The sequence below is a fragment of the Natator depressus genome, chromosome 3 (assembly GCF_965152275.1).
Source record: "Natator depressus isolate rNatDep1 chromosome 3, rNatDep2.hap1, whole genome shotgun sequence".
Taxonomy (NCBI): Eukaryota; Metazoa; Chordata; order Testudines; family Cheloniidae; genus Natator; species Natator depressus.
The window spans coordinates 203029550-203051730 of record NC_134236.1 but is presented as its reverse complement, the minus strand read 5'-3'; the positions used below and the strand labels follow the sequence as shown (position 1 = coordinate 203051730).

General features: G+C 47.6%; 2 protein-coding genes across 5 annotated transcripts in view; one reads left to right on the top strand and one right to left on the bottom strand.

Moving 5' to 3' along the window:
* Positions 1-16727, bottom strand: part of BANF2 (BANF family member 2) — a 49883-nt gene extending 33156 nt beyond the window's left edge. Inside the window, exon 1 of the mRNA XM_074949712.1 lies at positions 16139-16727. The gene's annotated coding sequence lies outside the window, so the exon portion shown is untranslated. The remainder of the gene's footprint in view (positions 1-16138) is intronic.
* Positions 1-22181, top strand: part of RRBP1 (ribosome binding protein 1) — a 55185-nt gene that overhangs the window by 14239 nt on the left and 18765 nt on the right. For all 4 annotated transcript variants that reach the window (XM_074949710.1, XM_074949706.1, XM_074949709.1 and 1 more), the window contains exons 2-10: positions 1304-2002; positions 8429-8574; positions 9832-9954; positions 11482-11634; positions 12448-12566; positions 14312-14465; positions 19484-19622; positions 20528-20715; positions 20884-20921. In XM_074949710.1, the coding sequence (XP_074805811.1) occupies positions 1324-2002; positions 8429-8574; positions 9832-9954; positions 11482-11634; positions 12448-12566; positions 14312-14465; positions 19484-19622; positions 20528-20715; positions 20884-20921 (1739 nt within the window). In that variant the 5' untranslated portion in view covers positions 1304-1323. The remainder of the gene's footprint in view (positions 1-1303; positions 2003-8428; positions 8575-9831; positions 9955-11481; positions 11635-12447; positions 12567-14311; positions 14466-19483; positions 19623-20527; positions 20716-20883; positions 20922-22181) is intronic.

Genomic DNA, 22181 nt, shown 5'->3' with positions numbered 1-22181 from the left:
ATCCCGAGTGGAGGGAATCCCCCACAGCCTAGGGGGCATCTGCAGAGGCAGGATTGGCAGCTTTGCGTGAACTGACCCTGGCTTCTGCTTTTGAACGTTGTAGCCCGATGAATTAGAGCAGAGGGAGTCGGCCAGGAGGCAGCCCTGCATGCTACATAGGCATGGCAGCTCTAACTTGTGTTTTATAACCTCCGTAACTGAAACACCTCCCTGCTGTTATTGGAATAAGTGCTAGAGACATTGAATAAACTAGCACACGGGGGCGGGAGGTGTTGATACGTCCCTTATGAAACAAGCTTGGGGTGGGGAGAGGTGTAATAAAAATCAAGAATACAGGCTGGGGTCTCTGCCTTGCACTGCTAGATTTGGTTAGTTTAGCAGTCAAATGTATGTATTTATCTTCATGCAGTTTCATGCCTGGAGACTGGCTGTACCCACGCAGAAAACATGGGTTCGAATAACTGGGACTTGCACTTTTATTTTGTGTCTAACACAGGTCTCCAGCATCAGATTATAATTTAAAGGACTGGCTCTAATGTGTATAGTGAGGATTATATGCTGCTGCAGAGAATAATTCTTGTTGTGGGTTATTAATACCCACTTGGCTGTAACAGGGAACATGCGGAGAAGTCTCGACATTGGCTTCTTTGGAGGTTTTTTTTAAGAAATGGCTGGACAAGCACCTGTCGGGGATAATCTGGGTATACTTGGTGCTGCCTTAGATGGTGCGTGTGTGCGTGTTGGAATGGATTAGATGGTGTCCTGGGGACCCTCCAGCCCTACACTTCTATGATACTGTATACCAGTAAGGTAGCATTCCATTGCTAAAAGATAGTGTGAAAAATTTTACCTGATTGCAAATGGTTATTTCTCTTTAGCATCTAAAATGCTGAACGTGTTTCTGGGTTCTCTAGACCTGGCAGGGAAGGAGTACAAGACGACGACTCATGTCCTGGTTTTATCCTACTACGCGCACACTTGGACATTGTGTAATGAATGAGCTTCTTTAAAACCTCTAGATCCGTTGGCTGACTTTAGCCTAAGAAATCAACTCGTTTAAGCTGTTCTTCACCACATCTTTTCCAGTCTGACCCACACCTAGTTTTGTAGCTTGCTGGGACATGGATTTTCTTCTGCATTTTGTACAGTGCTTAGAATAATGGGGCCTCTCCCTTTGGTGGCTCTGTAATAAAAACAAGTGTTACTTATGCACACACGTACCCCCGCTCCCCACTTCCACTGCAACAGATCTGGTGCTGGGAAGCTGTATCTTGGCACTAACTCTTGTTTTTGCCTCTTGCAGATAGAGAGAAGTAAGCCAGGATGGATTTGTACGATCCTCAGACGCTGGGTGTTATGGTCTTTGGCGGTTTCATGGTGATTTCAGCTATTGGGATCTTCCTGGTGTCCACCTTCTCCATGAAGGAGACCTCTTACGAGGAAGCCCTGGCTAAGCAACGCAAGGAGCTCGAGAGAACCCAGCAGCACAAAGTGGAGAAGAAAAAGAAAGAGAAACCTGTTGAGAAGAAAGGAAGGGCCAAGAAAAAAGAGGAGAAACCGAATGGGAAAATACCTGAGCAGGAGCTGGTTCAGGACGTGACTGACTCTCCCAAGGAAGTAGACCCTGAACCTATTGCGATGTGTGAACCAGTGATCATTGAGTCTCCTATTCTGGCGGTTTCAGCTCCCCCTCAGGAGAAGGAGAAACCTGCCCCGTCCCCTAAAGACAAGAAGAAGAAGGAAAAGAAGGTGGCCAAGGTTGAGCCAGCTCCCCCACTTGTTACTTCTCCATCAGTCGCTGTCTCAAAATCTTCTCCAGTCTTGGAGGTAGCTGCCAAAGAAGTGCCCATTGTGGCTGTCCCACCGGTCGGCACGCTACAAAGTGCTCCCATAGTTAATTCTGTTGCTGTCAAAAAAGCGGAAGCTCTGGTAACCCAAGAAGAGCCAAAGCACGATGGAGCTGCCAAGAAGAAGGCTGTGGCCAAGAAGAAGAGCGAGCTGAGTAAGTATTTGACTCCTGCAAGTGTCCTTACGGCAAGTCACCAGAGCCACTATGTGGTGGGGACACTGAGCATGGGTATGTCGCGTGAGGCACAGAGGGGGAACGCCCCCTTCCTCCGCTGTGGACTTCCCTCGAAATGGCTGTGTTGCCGCGGGAGGCTGGTTTTGAAGGGCTGGTTACGTGTGTGGCGCTCTTGTTAGACTGGGAAAGCCTCAGTGGCTTGGGTTCCTCTCTGTGAAACTCGACCACAGCCTCCATTTCTTGATTCAGTGCCTCTTTTTTTTAAAATATAGCATCTTGTGTTGGTGCGTCTGTGTGCTTGGAGCTGGCTTCTCACTCTGAGTTTTTTTTTTTTTTTTTTTTTCCTGTTTTGTGTGGGCGGGTGAGGTTTTGCAGCCTGCAACGTGCAGGAGGTCAGACTAGATGATCATGATGGTCCCTTCTGGCCTCAAAGTCTTTGAGTCTATTTCCTTGGATCTGAATGCCTGAGTCTGACCGCTTAAGTCATGTAGGTATTTGTAACATGCTCATCGCAGGTACCTGAACACCTTGAAAACCTGCACGAATGCAGAACGAGGGGGTTGATGGGGAGACTTGTATTCTCTCTTCTACCTGTCCCAGGAAAGGGGGAGACCCCTGCTTAGACATTGTGCCACCTTGTAAGAAGCAAGCCTGAAGGTAGAGGGCATGCGTGGATTGTTTCTTACTGATCCTCATAAGGGACAGGTGCCTGTTGCGTTTTTATCCTGAAGGTGATCAGGCTAGTTGGTTGACAACCTCTGTAATGAAAGCAATCCCACTAAGGTGGACCTGCCCATGCAAAGGCTGAGTACTGCTAGCAGACTGCTATACATAGCTAAAGAAGGAGCACCTTATCCTTCTGTATCCAGAAAGCAAGCTGGGTTTTGTCTGAGAGGATGAACGTTTTACATTTGGTTACTGTGCACGGCAGGAACTCCTCCTCTAATTAAATTGTAACTGGAAGGAAGCAAAGCACAAACATGCTTTGGAGAGGCAGGAAGTTAGAACGTCTTTAAATTCTTATTGGCTTACTTCTTTGTCTTCAGATTATTTTGGTGTCCACTGAGCCTACACTGCGAAGGAATAGGTCAGAGAATTCTGGCTTCTGAGACTCTCTTGACTGCAGTAAACGTTCAGGAAAGGCAGTATTTCTTCTTCGTTCCTCAATACTGAAGAGGCTGGTAGCATTGTTTCCTTTTTCTGGTTTGACCAGTAATAAATTACACTGGGCATGTGCAGTATCCTCCATTCTGCTTAGCGTGTGCAACAGTTCTGCTGTTGGAATCTTAACGTTCAGGCTTCCCCACTTCCTCTTAAAACCTGAGAATGACACTTCATTCTGAAGTGTCTGCTAGTCTTACATGTAAGACTGCTGTAAATCCACTGGGAGGGCAAAAAGAGGTAGCAAAACTGTCATGTGACGGATCAGGACCTCGGTGTTCGGAAGCAGAAAGTGCACCAGCTATTATACTACTATCCCTTTGATCTCTTAACTGTGGACAAAGACCCAGTGAAATGCTGTCTCCATTAACTCCATGGGAGTCTTGCCATTGACTTGAACTGGGGCTATGTTTTCACCCCTTGTGTGTAGTGCATTTTTGCCCCTTTCTTCCTTACCCATGAGTTCCAACAGAACCTGAGCAGAAGTTAGTATGCATCTAGATTCTTTATCATTAAAACAGAGACACAACGAAAGGTGCAAACTTAAAATGCAAGGGGTAGGCCTAAAGCTAGCCCTGTCGTCCTGGAGGATCAGCAACCTTCCAAGTTTCAAACCAGGATTAGCGTTACTGTGTGCGTTAGTGCTGCTGAATGCCCATGTGGGTTTGAAAAGTTCTTGGCTTCTCAGCGTTAAGTATTTAATGCCTAAACAAAAACACGGTTCATCTGGTATCAAGCTTTTAGTCCACATTCCTCACTTTTGGAGGGCTGTAACGTTTATCTAACTCTGATAGAGGAATGTCTGGCTATTTTGAAACCTCTCTACAGCTCTCTGTAATGTCAGAGCCCCTACCTAAAAACAGACAGCTAGCATCGGTTTCTTTGGGTGTGGGGACTACCGGTGACTCTCCATCCTCATTCTCCTCATGCTCCCCAAAAATACAGGATTTTTGGGTGTGCTTGTCCCCTGCCTTAAAACTGAAGATGGAACAAAACCAATATTTTAAGCTCTGGATGCTTGCTAGAAGTAGTAGCAGCTAGTAAGAGGTCCATCTCCTCTCGGTTTGGATCACCTTTCTTCCCCATGCTTTGTTGAAGAAGAATTCTCCACAGTGCCAACTAGACGTGACACTGAAAGCACAAGAGAGTTGAAAGTGGCCAGAGGCTCGCTGCCTCATTGGCTGTGAAGCAAAGTAGGGAGGATTGAGAACTGTCACTTCTTTCACGTCTGTCGGTGTAACGGGAAGACAAGGTGTTATGGGCGTTGGATGGCTATTCAGTCCAAGCCAGACGAGTTTTTGATGATTTTTAGTTAAACTCAAAGCTGAGACGGGGAAATGGAAGGAGGATGGCCCAGTGGTAGTGCACTAGCCTAAGACTTGGGTTCAAATCCCTGCTCTGCCATGGGTTTCTTGTGTAACCTTGGGCAAATCACTTAAGCCTGGTCTGCACCTAACACTTAGGTTGCCCTAGCTACATAGCTTAGGGCTGTGAAGAATTTCCTGCCCTGTGTGACGTGCCCACTGGTGCCTCTTCCTTCCTGACCCCTGTGGCCTGCTTGACGCACGGCTCTGCTGAGCACCCCCTGGCCTTCACCCGAACGGGTGCTGCTGCGTGTCTCCCTGGAGCCTTGCGCTCTCTTGCCCCATCGTGCGCCTGTGCTGGCTGGGGCTCTCCTGAGGTGGGTCGCCCGCTTATTTCTCCGCTCCTGGTGCGGCTGGATTCTCCTGAGTGCTGCACTCTGCCCCGAGGGGTGATCTCTGAAGCAGCCCTGCTTCTTGCCAGCACGGCCCTCTTGCCCCAGCTGCGCTGACCTCCGACGGGAGGGCTCACGGGGAAAGAGAGCATGGCCAGGAAGGAGAAGATCAGCTCCTGCCAGTGCTTGGGCAGCTCATGCTTCAGGAGCAAGAGGAGAGGAGCACAGGGAACGGCCGGGCCAGACTGGCCTGGGGAATACCTGTTCTCTGGCTGCTTCCCATTGTCAACACTTGGCCCCTCCGGCTCAAATTCTCCCCTCATTCACTGATCTCCTCTTCTTCCCCCTCCCCTCCCCCCCCCCCCATCCCGATCAGTTTAACCCTGTCCCTGTGGGAAGGTTGCCACCTTTGAAGAACAAAACCAGGGGCATGATCCCGAGTCCCTAAAGCCAGGCAGCTGGTAGTGTATTCTGAGGCCTGCGAGGTGCAGGTCAGCTCACGATGGTCCCTTCTGGCCTTTAAAGTCTGAGATTTCCCAGGACAGTGGCCTCAGAAAAGGGGCGAGCCTGGTGGCAGCCCTATCCTGCAGACCGCTCTGTGGCCTGCTTCTCCCCCCACCCCCTCCATTACCTATCTGGGCCCAACCCTACTTTTTCATGGGGGGGGGGGAGGAGAAAGCTCCTCCCCCATACACTGATCTGGGCTGGGACTCCCTGGGGTAGGGGGTCTTCTGGACTGGCTGGGGCAACTTTTGAGGGCCTTGGTGGGTTGCAGAACCTGTTCCCAGATCAACAATCGCTTTCTTGTTCCTCCCACTCCCAGCCTCGCTGCTGGGCGGAGGGGGAAGGGCGGGGTCCCTGCTTTCTGCTCCCCCGTCTTCTCTTCTCCAGTTCTTGCTGGGCTGCGGGGTCTCCAGAATTTCTTTTTAACCCTTCCCCGAAGCTATTGGCATGCAGTCACTAGTTCTGCAGTCCCTCGCCTTTTAAAAGGCTTCTGGGCTGTGACATAATTTTGCTGCGATTTAACACTTGGATCCCGAGCTGTTTGCTGCAATGCTCCTATATAAAGAAACCATCTGAAATTCTTTTCCAGCAAGACTAGTGGTGTTATTCTAATGCTTAGAGAAAACACTGAGTTTGATAAAACTAGATAAACAAAATATCAAGCCAAAATCCCTTTGGTCTGTCTGCTGAAGCTTAAGGTCAGATTCAGCTTTGCTTGCCAGATGTGTTCGATGCTTGTGCTTGCAGAATGGAATGAATGCAGACAAAGTTCAACAAGTCAACTCTTTATCTGGATGTGTGTTTGGTGGGGGCGCAGTACTGTACCAGCAAACTGAAGCAATAAACAGGGCCTCATGTAGTCCGTGGTGCTTCTTGTGGCATTAACCCTGCTTGAATCAGCAGTGTGACTTGAACCCAGGACCTAAAACAGAAGGACCCAATGCAGTTAATTGGAAGCTGTCTGAGACCCCACTATTTTAATGGGGAACAGCTGCTGTGTGGATGAACAAGAGCCATATTTCCCCTGGTGGTGGTGACATGCACTCCAGCATCTAGACCTCCCGGTTGTACTGAACTTGGGAAATGTGAATAGAGTCTAAACCTGTGTGGTGATGCAAGATATGAACTGCCCCATGTCTTAATGGTTCTGAAATATAAAGTGACAGGCTGAGGTTTGTTCGCACTGGGGAGCTGAGTGGAATAGCTATTCCAGAATAAGAATGTCTGTACGGGGAGGAGTTATATGAAATGGTGCAGGACTTTAGATCTAGATTTCTGCAGAATACAAGAGGCCTTGGCAATAACTGGTTATCTTAATTTGTCTAAACTAGAGTCCAAACCACTTAAAGATCTATAAACTATGATTTCATCCACCCCCTAAACCAGTGGTTCTCAACCTTTCCAGACTACTGTATTCCTTTCAGGAGGCTGATTTGTCTTGCATGCCCCACGTTTCACCTAATTTAAAAACTACTTGCTTACAAAATCAGACATAAAAATACAAAAGTGTCACAGCCACTATTACTGGAAAAATTGCTGACTTTCTCATTTTTACCATGTAATTATAAAAATAAACAGACTGGAATATAAATACTGTACTTGCATTTCAGAGTATAGTATATAGAGCAGTATAAACAAGTCATTGTCTGTATGAAATTTTAGTTTGTTCTGACTTTTGCTACTGCTTTTTCTGTAGCCTGTTGTAAAACTAGGCAACTATCTCGATGAGTTGATGTATCCCCTGGAGGACCTCTGCGTACCCCCAGGTTACACGTACCCCCGGTTGAGAACCACTGCCCTAAACTAACCGTAGATCTCGGTCACAACAGCATTATACAACTTGTTGCAGGACTACAGAAACTGCCGGCTGGGGAGGTGATGCCACTTCAGAAGATGAATCTTGAGAAATGGCATTTTTTCACAACTACGTAGTTCTCCATCTATGCTATGTCTGAAGATTCTTGCACCAATAATTACTGGAGCTGAGAACATTTCTGTGAACTTCCAGCACTCTGGAAATCCAGACTATATCTGCAAATGGCCCACGTGCTGTGGCCTCATCATTCACTGTGTGCAGACTAGCTAAAGATGCTGATTTCCTGAAGGTTTCTAAATGATTCGGCTGTGTTAGAATCCCAGAGCTGGAGCATGGAACTAAAACTAACCTAGACTGGGTGTGTCTGAAATTCATTCAGCTCTAGTCTCTTAAATGTCACTTTATAAAGTTGTGGTCTGTGAGGTTTTAACTAGGTCTGCAGTTCTCTAACTTCATTGCACTGCATCCCTCTTCTGACAACAAAAATGACTACATGACCTCAGGAGGGGGCACCGAAGCCTGAGCCCACCCGAGCCCCACCACTCTGGGCAAGGCAGGGGGAGCTAAAGCTCAAGCCCTGCCACCCTGGGGTGGGGGGACCAAAGCTGAAGCCCAAAGGCATCAGCCTCAAGAAGGGGGCTGGTAACCTGAGCTGAAGGTTGCCCTCGGGCTTCAGCTTTGGCCCCAGCAAGTCTAACACCAGCCCTGGCGACCCCATTAAAACAGGGTCCTGACCCACTTTGGGGTCCCAACCCACAGTTTGAGAACCCCTGAACTAGGTAAATGTGTTAGTAAGAGAGACAACGATGACTTTATTACTTTTTGGGCTAGAAGATAATAGATGCGGTGGCTGACTAGTCTCGTGAACCAGTTTAGGTGGATGTTGAGAACTGCGTGTGCCATCAGTCTTCCTTGTTACTAATTTTGCAGTACAACTTGAAGTGGATTTTTTTTTTAATTAAAAAAAAATCTCTGTTAAACCCATGCAAAAGGCTGTTGCGTGGATCCTGATTTAATTTAAGACAGACTTATTTTGGTTTAGCTTAAGTCAGTTTAGGAACAGTTTCAGCTAGTGTAATGAGAGGCTCTTAAACCAAAACAAGTGTGTCTGCACAGGGACTTGCACCAGTTCAACTAAATCTGTATAAATATGAATGTGAGAACCCCCTGGTGTTCAGCTGCGGATAATTCAATGATTTATGTGAATCTCTCACTTTTCCCTCTCTAGTTCCTACAGATGCTGATGGCCCCCTCTACCTCCCATACAAGACCCTGGTTTCCACCATTAGCAGCATGGTTTTCAGCGAGGGAGAGGCTCAGCAGCTCATTGAGATCCTGACGGATAAAGCAGGCGTTCAGGACACCTGGCATACGGTACTGTAACTCTAGTTACAAAAAGCTCAATCACTGATTTCTGTATAACGAAGGGAGAACCAACGCTAACCACATGGTGTCGTTTGTCTCTACCTTAATTGTGTGTGCATGTTAAATTCAGATGCATGTAGAATGCCACCAGAAGATGGAGGGGGCCACATCCGCTCCGGTGTAAGGAATGGAGCTGTGGTGACTTACACACATTGAGGGTCTGGCCCCAGCTCTTCAGATATAACGTACTTGTCTTGCCTGAGTGTAAATCAGTTTTGCAGAACTCTCCCTTTCTGTAACATGTCCTTAAAGTCAGAAGAGAGCGTGTTTCTCAGCAGCGGCTATAGTTGGCTGCTCAAAGCACCCATCTGTTCCATAAACGTAGTAAGGGAAGCTCTGAGTTCCAGGATTATATAGTGCCAAGGCCTGATGGTTATGCCTTGGGCGTCAGAAGCCTTGTGAGGACTCCTGCATTGGCGCACATACCTCACGGGACTGAGACGACAGGATTTTGTTCCTTGGCATGCTGTGGCACCAAACTGTCCTCGTAGTTAGAACTACTCATCTCTCTAGACCCTGCTTCTCCAGCGAGAGCGAACCCCAGCATTGCCTGCAGAGATTAAAGGAAAACTCCATCGGTTTGAGGTCAGCAGGGGGAGAATGCTGAGTGAGGGGAGGCAGTGCAGCTTAGTGGACAGGACGCTGGACTGGGATTCAGAAGTCCTGGAGACTGTTCCCAGCTCTACAGGACAAGTCACTTCCCCTGTCTGTGTCCCCATCTGCAAAATGATCTCCTATTGATCTCCTTTGTCAAGTGCCTTGAGATCTACTGGTGCACAGGGCTACATCAGCGCTAGGTTTTATTAACACTTGCCTTGGCGCCAGCAATTCTAAAGTCCTTCCGTGGTGCATCCCCTTAAAATCCAGCATGTGCGGAGGGCTGTCTAGGTCTCTTCTTATCTGCTGGTGACGTCAGCAGAGTTCTGCGAGCCGAGGATCTGGCTGTGTAGTTTTGTTGTTGCGTGACTTTTCGGTGTGGCTGTCCAATGGGAAATGCCCTTCCCCCGTGTGACGAGATTAAGCTAGGGTTGGCTAGAAACCACCTTCTGCATGCTCTCTCCACCCTAGTGTTTGCATTCTTACTGAGTTTGCTTCCTTGCTGTTGCACTTGGCAGTTTAGGCACAAGTTTCTGCTAATCTTTCCTATCCTGATGGAAGAAGAGATTACGAGGTGGATTGCGCAAATAACATGTGGTCTCTTCACAGGCGACTCAGAAAGGGGACCCGGTTACCACTCTGAAACGTCAGTTGGAAGAGAAGGAAAAGCAACTTGCTACTGAACAAGAGGATGCATCTGCTGCCAGAAACAAACTGAGGGAGCTCACTAAGGTGAGGACTGCATGGTCTCCTGCATTCCCTGCAGCCTGGACCGCTCACGTTGGCTTCAGCCTGGAAGATGGAGAAAGTGTCTATTTGACATTCTCCCCTGCTGCCAGTGTTTCTCCGTGGGCTCTCAAATCTGTCTGGCATGTAAAATTCTTCAGAGAGCTCATTTCTGGTGTGACGCTGATTCTGTACAAGGCACGTTTACGATCTGAAGTGTGGTAGCACCTAGGGATCTCATTGGGCTGGGTGCTGTACAAACAGAGACGAAAAAGACAGTCCCTGTCCAAAAGAGCTCATCATGGAAGCCTGTCACACACTCTCAGAGCTGTGGCTATCCAGAAAAATGCCTTCTGCAAAATTCCAACAAACTTTGTTTTCTTTGTTTGGGGGAGAATTCTGCACAGCTCAGTGGATCTGAGGCAACTTCGTGCATGTTCAGTGTAAAACTACTGAGCACGGCCTTGCTATCCTTCGCTGGAAGGAGGATGCTTTTTAAATCCAAATGAGTTGAATTCGTGTGGTTACACCGTACTGTTTCTGAGCTAGTGTGGAAGCCTCCCTCCAAAATCCAGCCGAGATCTGAAAGTCTAGTGCTGACTTCTAATGCAAATATTTTCTGAGGCTGTGCAGTCAATGGGGACCAGAACAGGTCAAAATCAGTCACCTCTCTTAGGCTCCCAAAATCGCTATGTAATAGCAAGGTGGGTTATTGGCTGTAACTGGGAGAAGTGTGGAAAAAACCAAACTCTTGTATATCCACCTTAATCATGGAGATTCTTCTCCTCTCCTTGCAAATAGTGAACACGAACATTTCGGTGTAGTGTCTTCACTGTCGCCAGAGGGATACCCATCCCTGGCCCCACGCCAGTGCCTCCACCATCTTGCACTCTGGAACCAAACTTCAACTCCTCCTGCTCTAATTAAAGCTGAAAGCCAAGAAGCAAGCCCTTACACCTCCTCTTCAGGCTAAGCCATGGTCTGGACCTGATTTAATAAGTGGTGTGTGTGTGAGACTCCAGAATCTACATTGAGCAACAATTCTCCCCTCTCTTGTTGTCCTTCATTAGCCAACCACCCTGCAAATATTCTCGAATCCCGTCCTAGCTGGTGTCACAAAATCTGCTTGTGACCCGTGCGAGTTAATGGAGCAGAATAGTGCAATAGGACAGCGAAACAACAAAAGAACAGTGGTGCTGCCTTCTGATGTGGCTTTCCCGCTTGGACACGTGTATGTAATAGAAAGGTTATTGATCTGGAGAAACTCTAGGATCTTACTCCTCTCTCTTAGCTGGCCTAATGTGGAGCAATAGTGGCTACAGCACTCAAACCAAAATTCAGAAACAAACATAAGGTTTTGTTGGAGTTGAGTAATACAGATCAACGGTGCTTGCTAATGCTGGGTCAGCATGGAATTGGATGGATGACCTCTGGCTATAACATTGCTGAGCACTTAAATGTTTTAGATTGTAAGATGTCTTTTTTTTTTAAAGAAAAGTTGCTGAGAATTAAAAGCGTCTCCTCTTCTTGAAGGAGCTTGCAGCTGAGAAGGCCAAGATGGTCACTGTTGAAACCAAGTTGAAAGAGCAGCTGTTGGCACGTGAACAAGAGATTACTGCCGTGCAAGCTCGCATGCAGGCTAGTTACCAGGATCATGTGAATGAAACCCAGCAGTTGCAAGGAAAGGTAGGAGACGCGTTTTATGCTTCAAAACACAGGCTCTCCTACTAGACTTAATCTGCAGTCTGGCAGCATTGGGAGCAGAGATTGGTTTGCAGGGCTCAGTTTCCTTGGAGATATAAGGTAAACTTCATTCAAAACCCCGAAGGGACCCCGACTGCACCTGCTTTGGCATGGCTGAAGCTGTGGCCACATTGTACCCCAGGTTTAGTGTGAGTGGCATTAACATCTGAATATTTCCCACAGCTGTACTTCTAAGGAAATACCACTGAAGTCCCTGCTTGGGTTTTAGGATTAACAGAGTTTAAGGCCAGAATGGACCAAAGTAACTTTATAAACCCTTCTGAAGCTGGAGAAAGTGGCATCCCATTTCCCCTCCCCTCCCCTCTCCCTCCAAAAATACCTTTCCAAACTAACTAACTTGTGGTAGGGTTAGGGGAGGAGGAGGGGTGAAAGGCTCTCACAGGAACTGCCTAAGATTTAGCTCTTGTCACAGATTTTCCCCCCGCTCAGTGGTTTCTCGGTGTGGGCGGGAATGTCCTCCCCCTTTCTCACATGCTTTATTTTGGGCTCTGCGTTTGGTTATAACCAATACAGTAAAAGATGTAATAAAAAGGGAAGACGCTTTAAGAGGGCAAGGTGTTTGGGGGCAGAAGGGCACATCTGTAGAAAGCCAGGCTTTTGCTACCGTGTACAAGTGGGACAAGGAAAAACATGGTTTCGGTGTGTGACTTTAAAGAAAGGAAAGCTGTTGCCGTAGTCTTGGGCCCAGCATGCCATGGGAGGCGTCCCCGTGTACTGATGTCCTTGCTCTTCCAGATTCGGACTCTTCAAGAACAGCTTGAGAACGGCCCCAGCACCCAGCTGGCTCGCTTGCAGCAGGAGAACTCGATCCTGCGGGATGCTCTGAACCAAGCCACGAGCCAGACGGAGAGCAAGTAAGAAAATGTGTTTTGGTGAATACACGGATGTGAGCTGCAAGACATGGGTCATGCAGGGTAGCTTTACTACACTGTCTTCCTCCCTTCCAAAAATCCAACCCCCCTACCACCCCAGGGCACATCTAATGCCCGCGAAAGTAGGGCATGCTCCAGGCTTCCCCATCTTTCTGCCGGTTAGAGCTGGTGGCAAGCTTTCTGTTGAATCATCTGTCTTTTTGAAATCAGGTTTTGTTTTGCATGACTCAGCTTTCTTGATGAAAGTGTCTGCTTTTTGGGGGGGGGCGCGTGGGGAGTGTTAAATCAGTGTTTTCAGCTGGAAAAGCACATGGTCACTGTGCCCCTATTCATGCACAGCCTTCCCTTGATAGGAAGTAAAATTGACACTCCAGGCGATGTAGTCTGATTGTGGAGCATGGCCCAGAGGACAGTGTGAGCATGAGGTACCCAAACTACAACTCCCAGGAGGCACCAGGGCAGCATTTTCTTTTCTTTTCTTTTTTTTTTTTTTAAATTAAACCCCGTCAGTCTTCTGTGGGTGGGAACCCACTTTCCACCCAGCATTATTACCGATGCATTGCAAAATGCTTGCCTTCCCAAACCCCATCATGCCAATTCTGGAGCAGACTGCTCATTCTCACTGAATTAGGGCGCAGTTCAGTTGTGGTGTAAATGATCAAACTCCTCCGTCTGACCTAACCAGTGCTTGAATTGAGCCCAACTCCAGAACACTCGGCACTCAAATATCATTTTCTGAAGTAACATTCAAAATTCAGTTTAGCTGCCATCTGTGAAGACTGACACACTCCTGGCTCATGCATTATGATGGGGCTCTTTGTCTTTGAGGGTTTCAATTCGGTGATTGAACTTGGCTCATTTTTCTAGCTTTATAGTTTCATAGAGTTCCAGTCCAGAAGGGCCCACTAGATTGGCAAACCATAGGTGTCTTGTTTAGTGCAGGTAAATTGTACTGTTCGGTTTCACTCTTTGCTCTGCAGTGTCTATCTAACCTAGATCTAACCTACCCTAGTTAATTATCTACCCTGATTTAAAATAACATTGCATATGTGATTGATGGAAAATCTTGTACTTCCTAATTGGGTTTAAAAAAACTCCTAATTTTTTTTGGCTGTAGAATAAGAGAAAAGGAAGAGTAACAACAGAGAAACAAGAACTAGCCAGTGCATACTAAACAAGCTTCTCTTTAAAATAGGAGATCATTGACTATTTAGTTTTTATATAAAAGCTTTAAAGTAATTGTTGACTCAACTCCAAATGCTTAGAGCACTTCCTTTTTATGTTCTGAAGATAAATCCTCCGATTTTTACATCCTAAGAATGAAACTCCATCTTTTGAAAAGGGGCTTATTAACTTCATAGTGACTTTTCTTGCTGAAGAGGTTCTCTCCTATGAAGGAAATTACACATTTGGGGAAGCAGGAAAAGAATAAGGAAAAGGACGTGTCTCTAAATATTTGCATCTGAAGGAATGCAGTAAAAATATGTTTCAAGTGTACAGGGGCACTGGAACAGTTTATATAGTGGGGGTGCTGAGAGCCATTGAACCAAAGTGTAAACCCTGCATACAATGGAAAACGCTTCACGCCAGGGGGTGTGGCTGCACCCCTAGTTCCAGCACCTATGCAAGTGTGGGATTGAGGCTGATGAGATAACTCCAGTCCCACTGAGCTGGAATAGTATGAGTCTATACAGAAATGTAACTGATTTGTCTGTCTATCTGTCCAGGCAAAATGCAGAACTAGCCAAGCTGCGGCAGGAATGCAGTAAACTAATGAAAGAGCTGTCTGAAAAATCGGAGACGCTTCATCAGGAGGAACAACAGAAAAAGAACCTGGAGATAAAGGCCGCTGCGTATGAAAAACAAATCAGCCAGCTCCAGGTCAGCACTGTGCCAACAAACCACTGTTTTGTTTTTCTTCTAGTCATGTGACTTTCTTCTCTGAAGTAGCTACCTTTATTGTAGCTGTTGCTTACACAGAGGAAGGGTGGTCTTGTGGTTAGGCATTGGACTGGGACTCTGGAGATCTGGCTGTTTGACCTTGAGCAAGTCATGTAAAGCTCCATGCCTCAGTTTCCCTTCTGTAAAATGGGGATAAAACGTAGGGGAAAGATGGCATTGTCTGTTTCGAACCAAAGCTGTTTCTTGCTGTCTGTGCAGCGTGCGGCACCGCAGGGTCCTAATTAAGTTGTGGAGCAGTGGGTGCTATTCCAGTTAGAGCTGGTTGAGAGTTTTTGGATGAAATGTCTGTCAGTCAAAATACTGATTAGCCAAAATGGAAGCTTTGCGGGAGAGGGTGTTGGGTTCAATGATTTTTTTCCACTGAGGTGGCGGGGAGAAATGGTCCAAACGTTGTTCCATTTCGACCTTTTAGAAATGAAATATTTCTGATTCAAAACAGCGGGTTTGAAATGTTAAGCTAATTGGTTTAAAAAGAAATTTGGCCCAAAGCAAAACAAACTACTTCTATGAAATGATGATTTTGGATTTTCAACTCACGAAAATTGGTGACTTTTTTTTTTTTTTTTTTTTTTCCTGTCACAGTTCTGGACAGAAACATATTTTCCCTACAGCAGGCTTGTGCGGGATGGGGAACAATTTCTTGCCCAGCTGTAATTGCTAAACGAGTAGCTAATAACATGGAATATTTAGACTAAGGTTTGGTAAAGGCTTCTTGATATAGAAGAGTATCGTCTTGGGCCTATTTCTTGCTGAAAAATCCACCTCTTCACATCCCTTTCCCTCACCCCCATGTTAGCCTATACACCATAGACTTACAAGTTGGGCATATTGCATCACTGACAGAAGCTCAAAGGGTGGTAAGAAGCATGAGATATGCGGGGGCGGGAGGGAGAGAATCTCCATTTAAAAACAAATTCCTCAGGACACCAAAAATCCAGTTGATGATAAACCTAGGGTTGATCTGATCAGCCTTAACACCACATAGCCAGGTCTCTTTCTATTCTGATGGAAACTGGTGGTCAGTAAACTGGCCATTGGCTGCCTTCACCCCTGCAGCTTCTTCCCTGTCCCAGAGAGCGTCGGCTGTCACCAGAAAGACAAGCCTAGCCTGACATGAGGTCAAACAAACTAAAAGCACTATTAGTGTAATGGGGGTTTAACACTGAGTGCTGCTGAAGATACCTGACACTGGTCAGAAGTTGTCTGGCACATTAGTGCTGCCCTCACGTAAAACTGCCATACCAGGAATTCTCCTATTTCTGTATCCCACCTCAGACAGGGGCCGGCACCAGATGCCTCAGGGGAAGATGCAAGAAGCCCTGTATAGGCAATTGGGAGATAATCTGCCCCCAGGGAAAATTCCCTCCTGACCCCCAGTACTCCAGAGGCTGGCTCACACCCTGGAGCATGAGGGTTTATAACTCTCTGCGTATTCTCAGCCATATAAATGTCCAACCCAGCTGTGCCGCAGCCAAGTGCCACTGCAGCACAGAGCAGGGCAAAGTGACACACGACTCGGGTGCCCTAGGACAATGATTGCCGTCCGCTTGATAACAGGAGCATCATAAAAATAGTTCCACTCTGAAACTTACCGGCAATGTGTCTCTCGTCTGAGGGGGTTCATGATATGAAGTGCACCAGAATTCTCACGCAACAGGGACCTTGCACTCTGTCTCTCGCAACCTCTGCTCTGTCAGAGCTTGTTTACCTGCAGACAGGTGAGAAAACTGGTTTTGCATTACTGATGGGGAATGTGGTGTGTTTTTTTTTTTCCTTTTTTTTTTTTTCCTGTTCCTAGTTTTTTGGTGGCTGGTTTTGTTACCGCATGGGAGGCGCTTAAACACTACAGTGCTGGGTGTCAATATAAGAGCTGTGGATTCATGGCGCGCAGTGTATGGACCCAGTAATGCCTCATAGTCAAAAATATCGATTCTCAGGCTGTAGTTCGATTTAAAGGGGAGACTTGCGGTATTGCTTCTTACTCACATGCACAGATGACATGCAGGGAAGTTAGGCCATGAATCCTAAAGAGGTGGCTGGCTGCCACTATCTCCTGAAATGATGTTGGCGTGCGTTCAGCAACAGCAGGAAATCCCAGCTTCATGGTAGCCGAGACCCATATCACGTTACAGCTCTCACAGAAACCTTCATATTGCTCTGCTGTAAACTCCCTCCTCTCTCCTGAGATGTGGTTTTATATCTTTGATAGCTCCCAGTTCAGAATGATCCCTCACTCTCCCAGATCTTGGGAGACAGACCAGTCCTCGCTTACAGACCGCCCCCCAACCTGAATCAAATACTCTCCAGCAACTACACAACAGAACCACTAACCCAGGAACCTATGCTTGCAACAAAGCCCCTTGCCAACTGTGTCCACATATCTATTCAGGGGACACCATCATAGGGCCTAATCACATCAGCCACACTATCAGAGGCTCGTTCACCTGCACCTCTACCAATGTGATATATGCCATCATGTGCCAGCAATGCCCCTCTGCCATGTACATTGGCCAAACCGGACAGTCTTTACGCAAAAGAATAAATGGACACAAATCTGACATCAAGAATCCTAACGTTCAAAAACCGGTAGGAGAACACTTCAACCTTTCTGGCCACTCAGTAAAAGATTTAAGGGTGGCAATTTTGCAACAGAAAAGCTTTAAAAGCAGACTCCAACGAGAAACTGCTGAACTTGAATTAATACGCAAACCATATTAACTTGGGTTTGAATAGAGACTGGGAGTGGCTGGGTCATTCACATATTGAATCTATTTCTCTACGTTAAGTATCCTCACACCTTCTTGTCAACTGTCTAAATGGGCCGTCTTGATTATCACTACAAAAGTTTTTTTTTTTTTTTCTCCTGCTGACAATAGCTCATCTTAACTAATCAGCCTCTCAGTTTGTGTGGCAACTTCCAACGTGTGTGTGTATCTATATCTATCTTCTTACTCTATGTTCCATTCTATGCATTCGATGAAGTGAGCTGTAGCCCACAAAAGGTTATGCTCAAATAAATTTGTTAGTCTCTCTAAGGTGCCACAAGTCCTCCTATTCTTTTTGCAGTTCAGAATAGGCTCCTCCCGATACACATTAGTACATGTATGAAGCATGCACACTTCTTTTGAACTGTGTGCTTACCTGGCTGCAGTAAGAGTGAACGGAACTGGGGAATGGGTCAAGTCTCAGGAGGGACCTCCTTTGATGTGGCCCCAGGGGGTCAGGCATGCAAGCTTGAGGGCCACGTGGCTACCAGACAAACGCAGGCCTCTTGACATGTAACACTGGCCTCTCTGCATGATCTACAACTCTGCCTACCTGCTGCATCCGTTAATGTTAACAAAATAATGGGCACCTGACTGAAATATTTCTAAGTGAATAATCTCTGTATCACGCTAGTTTAAGGCGACATGGTATCTTTATAGGGAAAGAGAGCTAGCTGTGAACGTGGCTGGTATGTATATATGGGGGGTGTGTGGATCTTCTCTTGGAGACTGAGTCAATCTCAAGTGACTTAGGAACTTTTAAGCGTTGCCCAATATCTGAGCTAAGTTTGTGCAGTTGTACAATGTTGTCATCCCTCTGAAAAGCTTTCAGAGTTTGAGAAATGTGCTTTTAAAATCTACCTCCGTGCTGATGGCTGTAGGAACGGGACAGATGGAAGGGAGTGTTGGCCACAGGTTGCCATAACTTTATCCTCACTGGGGGCTGTTGTCGGAAAGGGGGAGGAGGAATAAAGAGAGTTTCTCTTTTAGCGTGATCATCACATTCTTTGCTTCTGTGTCTCCATGAAGGGCCAGCCAATGCGTGCCCTTCTCTTGACACTTCTTGATGTGGAAGGATTGTACTCCGCCCAAACCACACTGAAAATTTCCACTGAGCCGAACACGCTTCACCATAATAACGTATCGAGTAACTCTGTTCCTAGCCGGCTGGATTCTGTAGCGGCTGGGTGCTTCAGCTACACATCTAGCGTGTGCCATTGGCAAGAAAAATAAGCAGGCCCTCCCTGCCATGGGGAGCAAATGCCCTGCCCGGGAACCCTGCCCCCTGCAGGGGTGAGAATGGGCAGCAAGAACACACTAACTGAGGGGATGGGGTAAAGCATGAGACGTCGGTACCGAAATAGACAGAGCCTACGCTAAGAAGGCTCTCGCCAGCCCCTTGAATTGCTTGCAGCACAGAAGCTAATGGGAATGCAGGGCAGAGATTTCAGCACGGACCATGCTCCCTACCCCGCTGGCTAGGTAAGCAGCTGTGTCCTGTGCCAGCTGGAGCTTTGGGGTTGACTTTAAAGGTGGCTCACCACAGTGGTCCATCACCCCCAGGCAACTTAAGGGCCAGAGAGATGCATTGCTTTGAAATGAGAATTTTTTCTGTTCCTTCCCCTCACTGGAAAAAAAACATTCTCATTCAAACCAAGCAAACATTTCTGATCACTCCATCGAGAATCTTCCCAACAGAAAACGTTCTTCAATAAGATTTTTTTTTGGACCAGCCCTAAATATCAGATGTGCAAACTGTGCACACCTGACTTGCACGTGCAATTACCATGGTTGTGCACGTATGGTGAGATGCGCTTGCATCCCTGGCTGTCTGGCTTGTACCATGTTGGAAATTGTAGGCCCGCTTCAAAAATCTCGCCCTAGGAATATACAGTAACAAGCACGGCCCCAAACTAGGGAATGGTGGGGGGGTTATACACAGAACGACGCTGCCAGCTGAGGGAAGGAGGAGACCGCTGAGGGGCTTGTATACCTCCAATCCAAGCGCTGTGCGTGTGAATGCTTCCTGCGTGGAGAATGCTGGGAGAAGACTGGGTTTCAGACAGGGCGGCACCCGGCAGACCTGCAGTGGGGCTGCTCTCTCCAGCCTGGCTTAGTGTCTAGCATGCTCTTCTTTTTTTTTTTTTTTTTTCCCCCCTCTCCTTCATGCAGACTTCTCAAAAAGAAACGGAGGCGACACTGCAGAAGAGGCTGGATGAAGTAAGCGAGGAGCTGCGCAAATCCCAGACCAGCTACAAGAACCTGCTGGCGGACACGGAGAAGGCGAAGGACCAGCAGCAGAGCATTGCTGGTGAGAGGATGCTGCAGGGATGCCCAGGAGGGCGCGCATGCTCTGCCCTGGAGCTCAAACTTTGCCCTCTGCCGGCCTTTGCCTCGCTAATGCTAGCACGTTCCTTTCTGAAGCGGAGCAGGGCGGGCCTCTGTGTCTGAGTTTCGGCTGCTGGCCCTTTCCCAGAGGCCCAGTGGGAGCTGGGGAAATCCAATGGTGATTGTCTGGTGGCCTGCAGGTGCTGCTGGGGAAGTGCTGAGAGCAGATTGGGGAGAATTGGGCCTCTTGTGGGGAAATGCCAGTGGGAGCTCGGGTGGGGTGGTCCAGAGTGGGGCAGCTGCACTAGCCATGATGAAGACACCAGAAGGCAGGAGATTCCCAGTTTTAGCCTCTCGAGGCTCCGTCCTGCCTGGTGTGGTGCTAAGGGTCTGACTCTCAAAGCTGAAGCACTGGTGAACTCGCTGCTTTATGTGGGGTGCTGCTGCACAGTCCTGCTTCGGGGGGGGCACAGCTCTTGGCACGGTAGATCCTCCACTCCCCCTTGCACGAGAGGACGGCAAGCGTGTGCTGCTCCCTGCTGTATCGTGCACAAGGACTGGCAGGTTAAAGCCGATACTTGAGGTGGGGTGTTTTGGCCAGCCATGTTGTCAAAAATCCATCACTCTGTCACTGACGCGAGAGCTACAATAAAACACGCGCATTCTTCCGGGTGAGCCTGCAAATAACCGTCCCTACTGCCTGGTCTCGCTGCGCGTGTTCTTTACCTGTCTGCCCAGGACCTTGCTGTCTGAAACGTGCTTGTGGTCCAAAGCCCTGTCCTCTGTAGGGCTAACTTTTTAGCTCTAGCCGTCTACGTTCTCTCTCCCTCTTTGAATCTGTACACATCTAACTTGCCTCTGTCTCCTCTACCCACCTTCCTCTGGCAGAGTCTGAAGCCAAGCTGCTGTCCTATGAAATGGAGGTGAAAAGTAAATCGGAGGAGCTGAGCACCCTGAAAGTGAAGCTGCTAGAAGCCAGCTCTGAAAACGAGCAGCTCACAGAGAGGATCAAATCCATTGAAGCTCTCCTGGAGGCAGGCCACGCGAAGGAAGTGGAGAAAGACGCAGACTTGCAGGTCAGCGCCATGGTGGTGGTCCCTACATCTGAAGGGGAGAGCAGGCCTGGGATGAAGCGTGACTTACAGCATTGCATGCACCGTAAGCGTGCTGGAGAGGGGGTGGGGAGCTGTTCTGTACTGTGTTTATAATGCATGTATTAAAGGCAACCTCTGTCTAACTTTCAGGCAGCTAATCAAGCAGAACTGAGCCAGCTGCAGTTAAGGTAAGACTGGTGAATGTACTGATCTCTCCATCCGTGCGCTGAAAGGCTGCACCAAAGGAGTTAGGGCTGCGATTCCCTTCCCCCAACTTTCCCGTGAGCTGTTCATATGCTCATATGGGGTGCGGTCTCTGGTCTGCGGTCACTGAAGGCAAAGTTAAACGGAGTGCTCTAGCTGACTCCTGGCAGGTGTAGGCCATGTAAATGTTGATTCGCACGCTGGCCTACACCAACGGCTAGTCCATTTTGAAGTGACACTTCTTGCAAATGCACGAACAGCTGAAGACCTAAGGTGCGTTTTAGAGTTGACGGGCTGTGCAGCATCTCTCAAAAATGGGAAGCTTGTATAGAACTAAAGTAGAGGCCAAGTTTGTGTCAATCAAAATGAAGTTTGCCCGTCAATCAGAGCAACTTAGCAATACCCTCTTAAAATTTAAACCAGTGGCAGGCTTCCTGAAAATAAATCCATAGGAATGACTTTTCAGACTGGCTTTATGCCCACGAACACCCCTGGCCTGACTGCAACGGGAGCTGCTAGCACGCCAGTCGCTTACCTGAGTGTCTCCATGCAGCTCCAGGTTCCTTGGCCCAAAGCTTTCAGAAGTGACTAGTAATCTGAGAGCTCCTTAAAAGGGTGGGTGCCCGATGCTGCTGGGAAAACCAGGCCCCCTTCAAGGTACCGAGCTGACGGACAGAAACCGTGGCACCCAAGTAACTAGTCGTTTCTGAAGATTTGGGCCCTTCACTCTCAGTAGCCATTTTTGAAAAATCTTGGCCTAGTTTAATTTCAGACAGAGGTGAGCTAAGAGCAGTTTCAAGTCCTGCGTCTCACCCTACAGAGTTCATAGCTTGACAAATTGCACTCTTGTTTTGAATGCTTGTTTTCCTTTCCTGGTGCCCATTTTGAAGACCCACCTAGCCAGTTTCTCCTGTCTAATTAGCTGACGACACAGGGGAATCGGTACAGATAACTGTACTCAGCAAACTGGTTCTAACTTGGGCAATTGTATCCTGTCCTCCCCCAAAAAAATCTGTCTGCCATTTGCTTTGGGCAAAGATCTTCTTCGTTTTATTTTTATTTTAAAATAAAGAGAGACTCCAAAACACTGGTGCATATTTGGTGGAATCTCCATCATTGGGGATTTTTAAGAGCAGGTTAGATAAACACCTGTCAGGAATGATCTAGATCATACTTAGTCCTGCCATGAGTGCAGGGGACTGGACTAGATGACCTCTTGAGGTCCCTTCCAGTCCTATGATTCT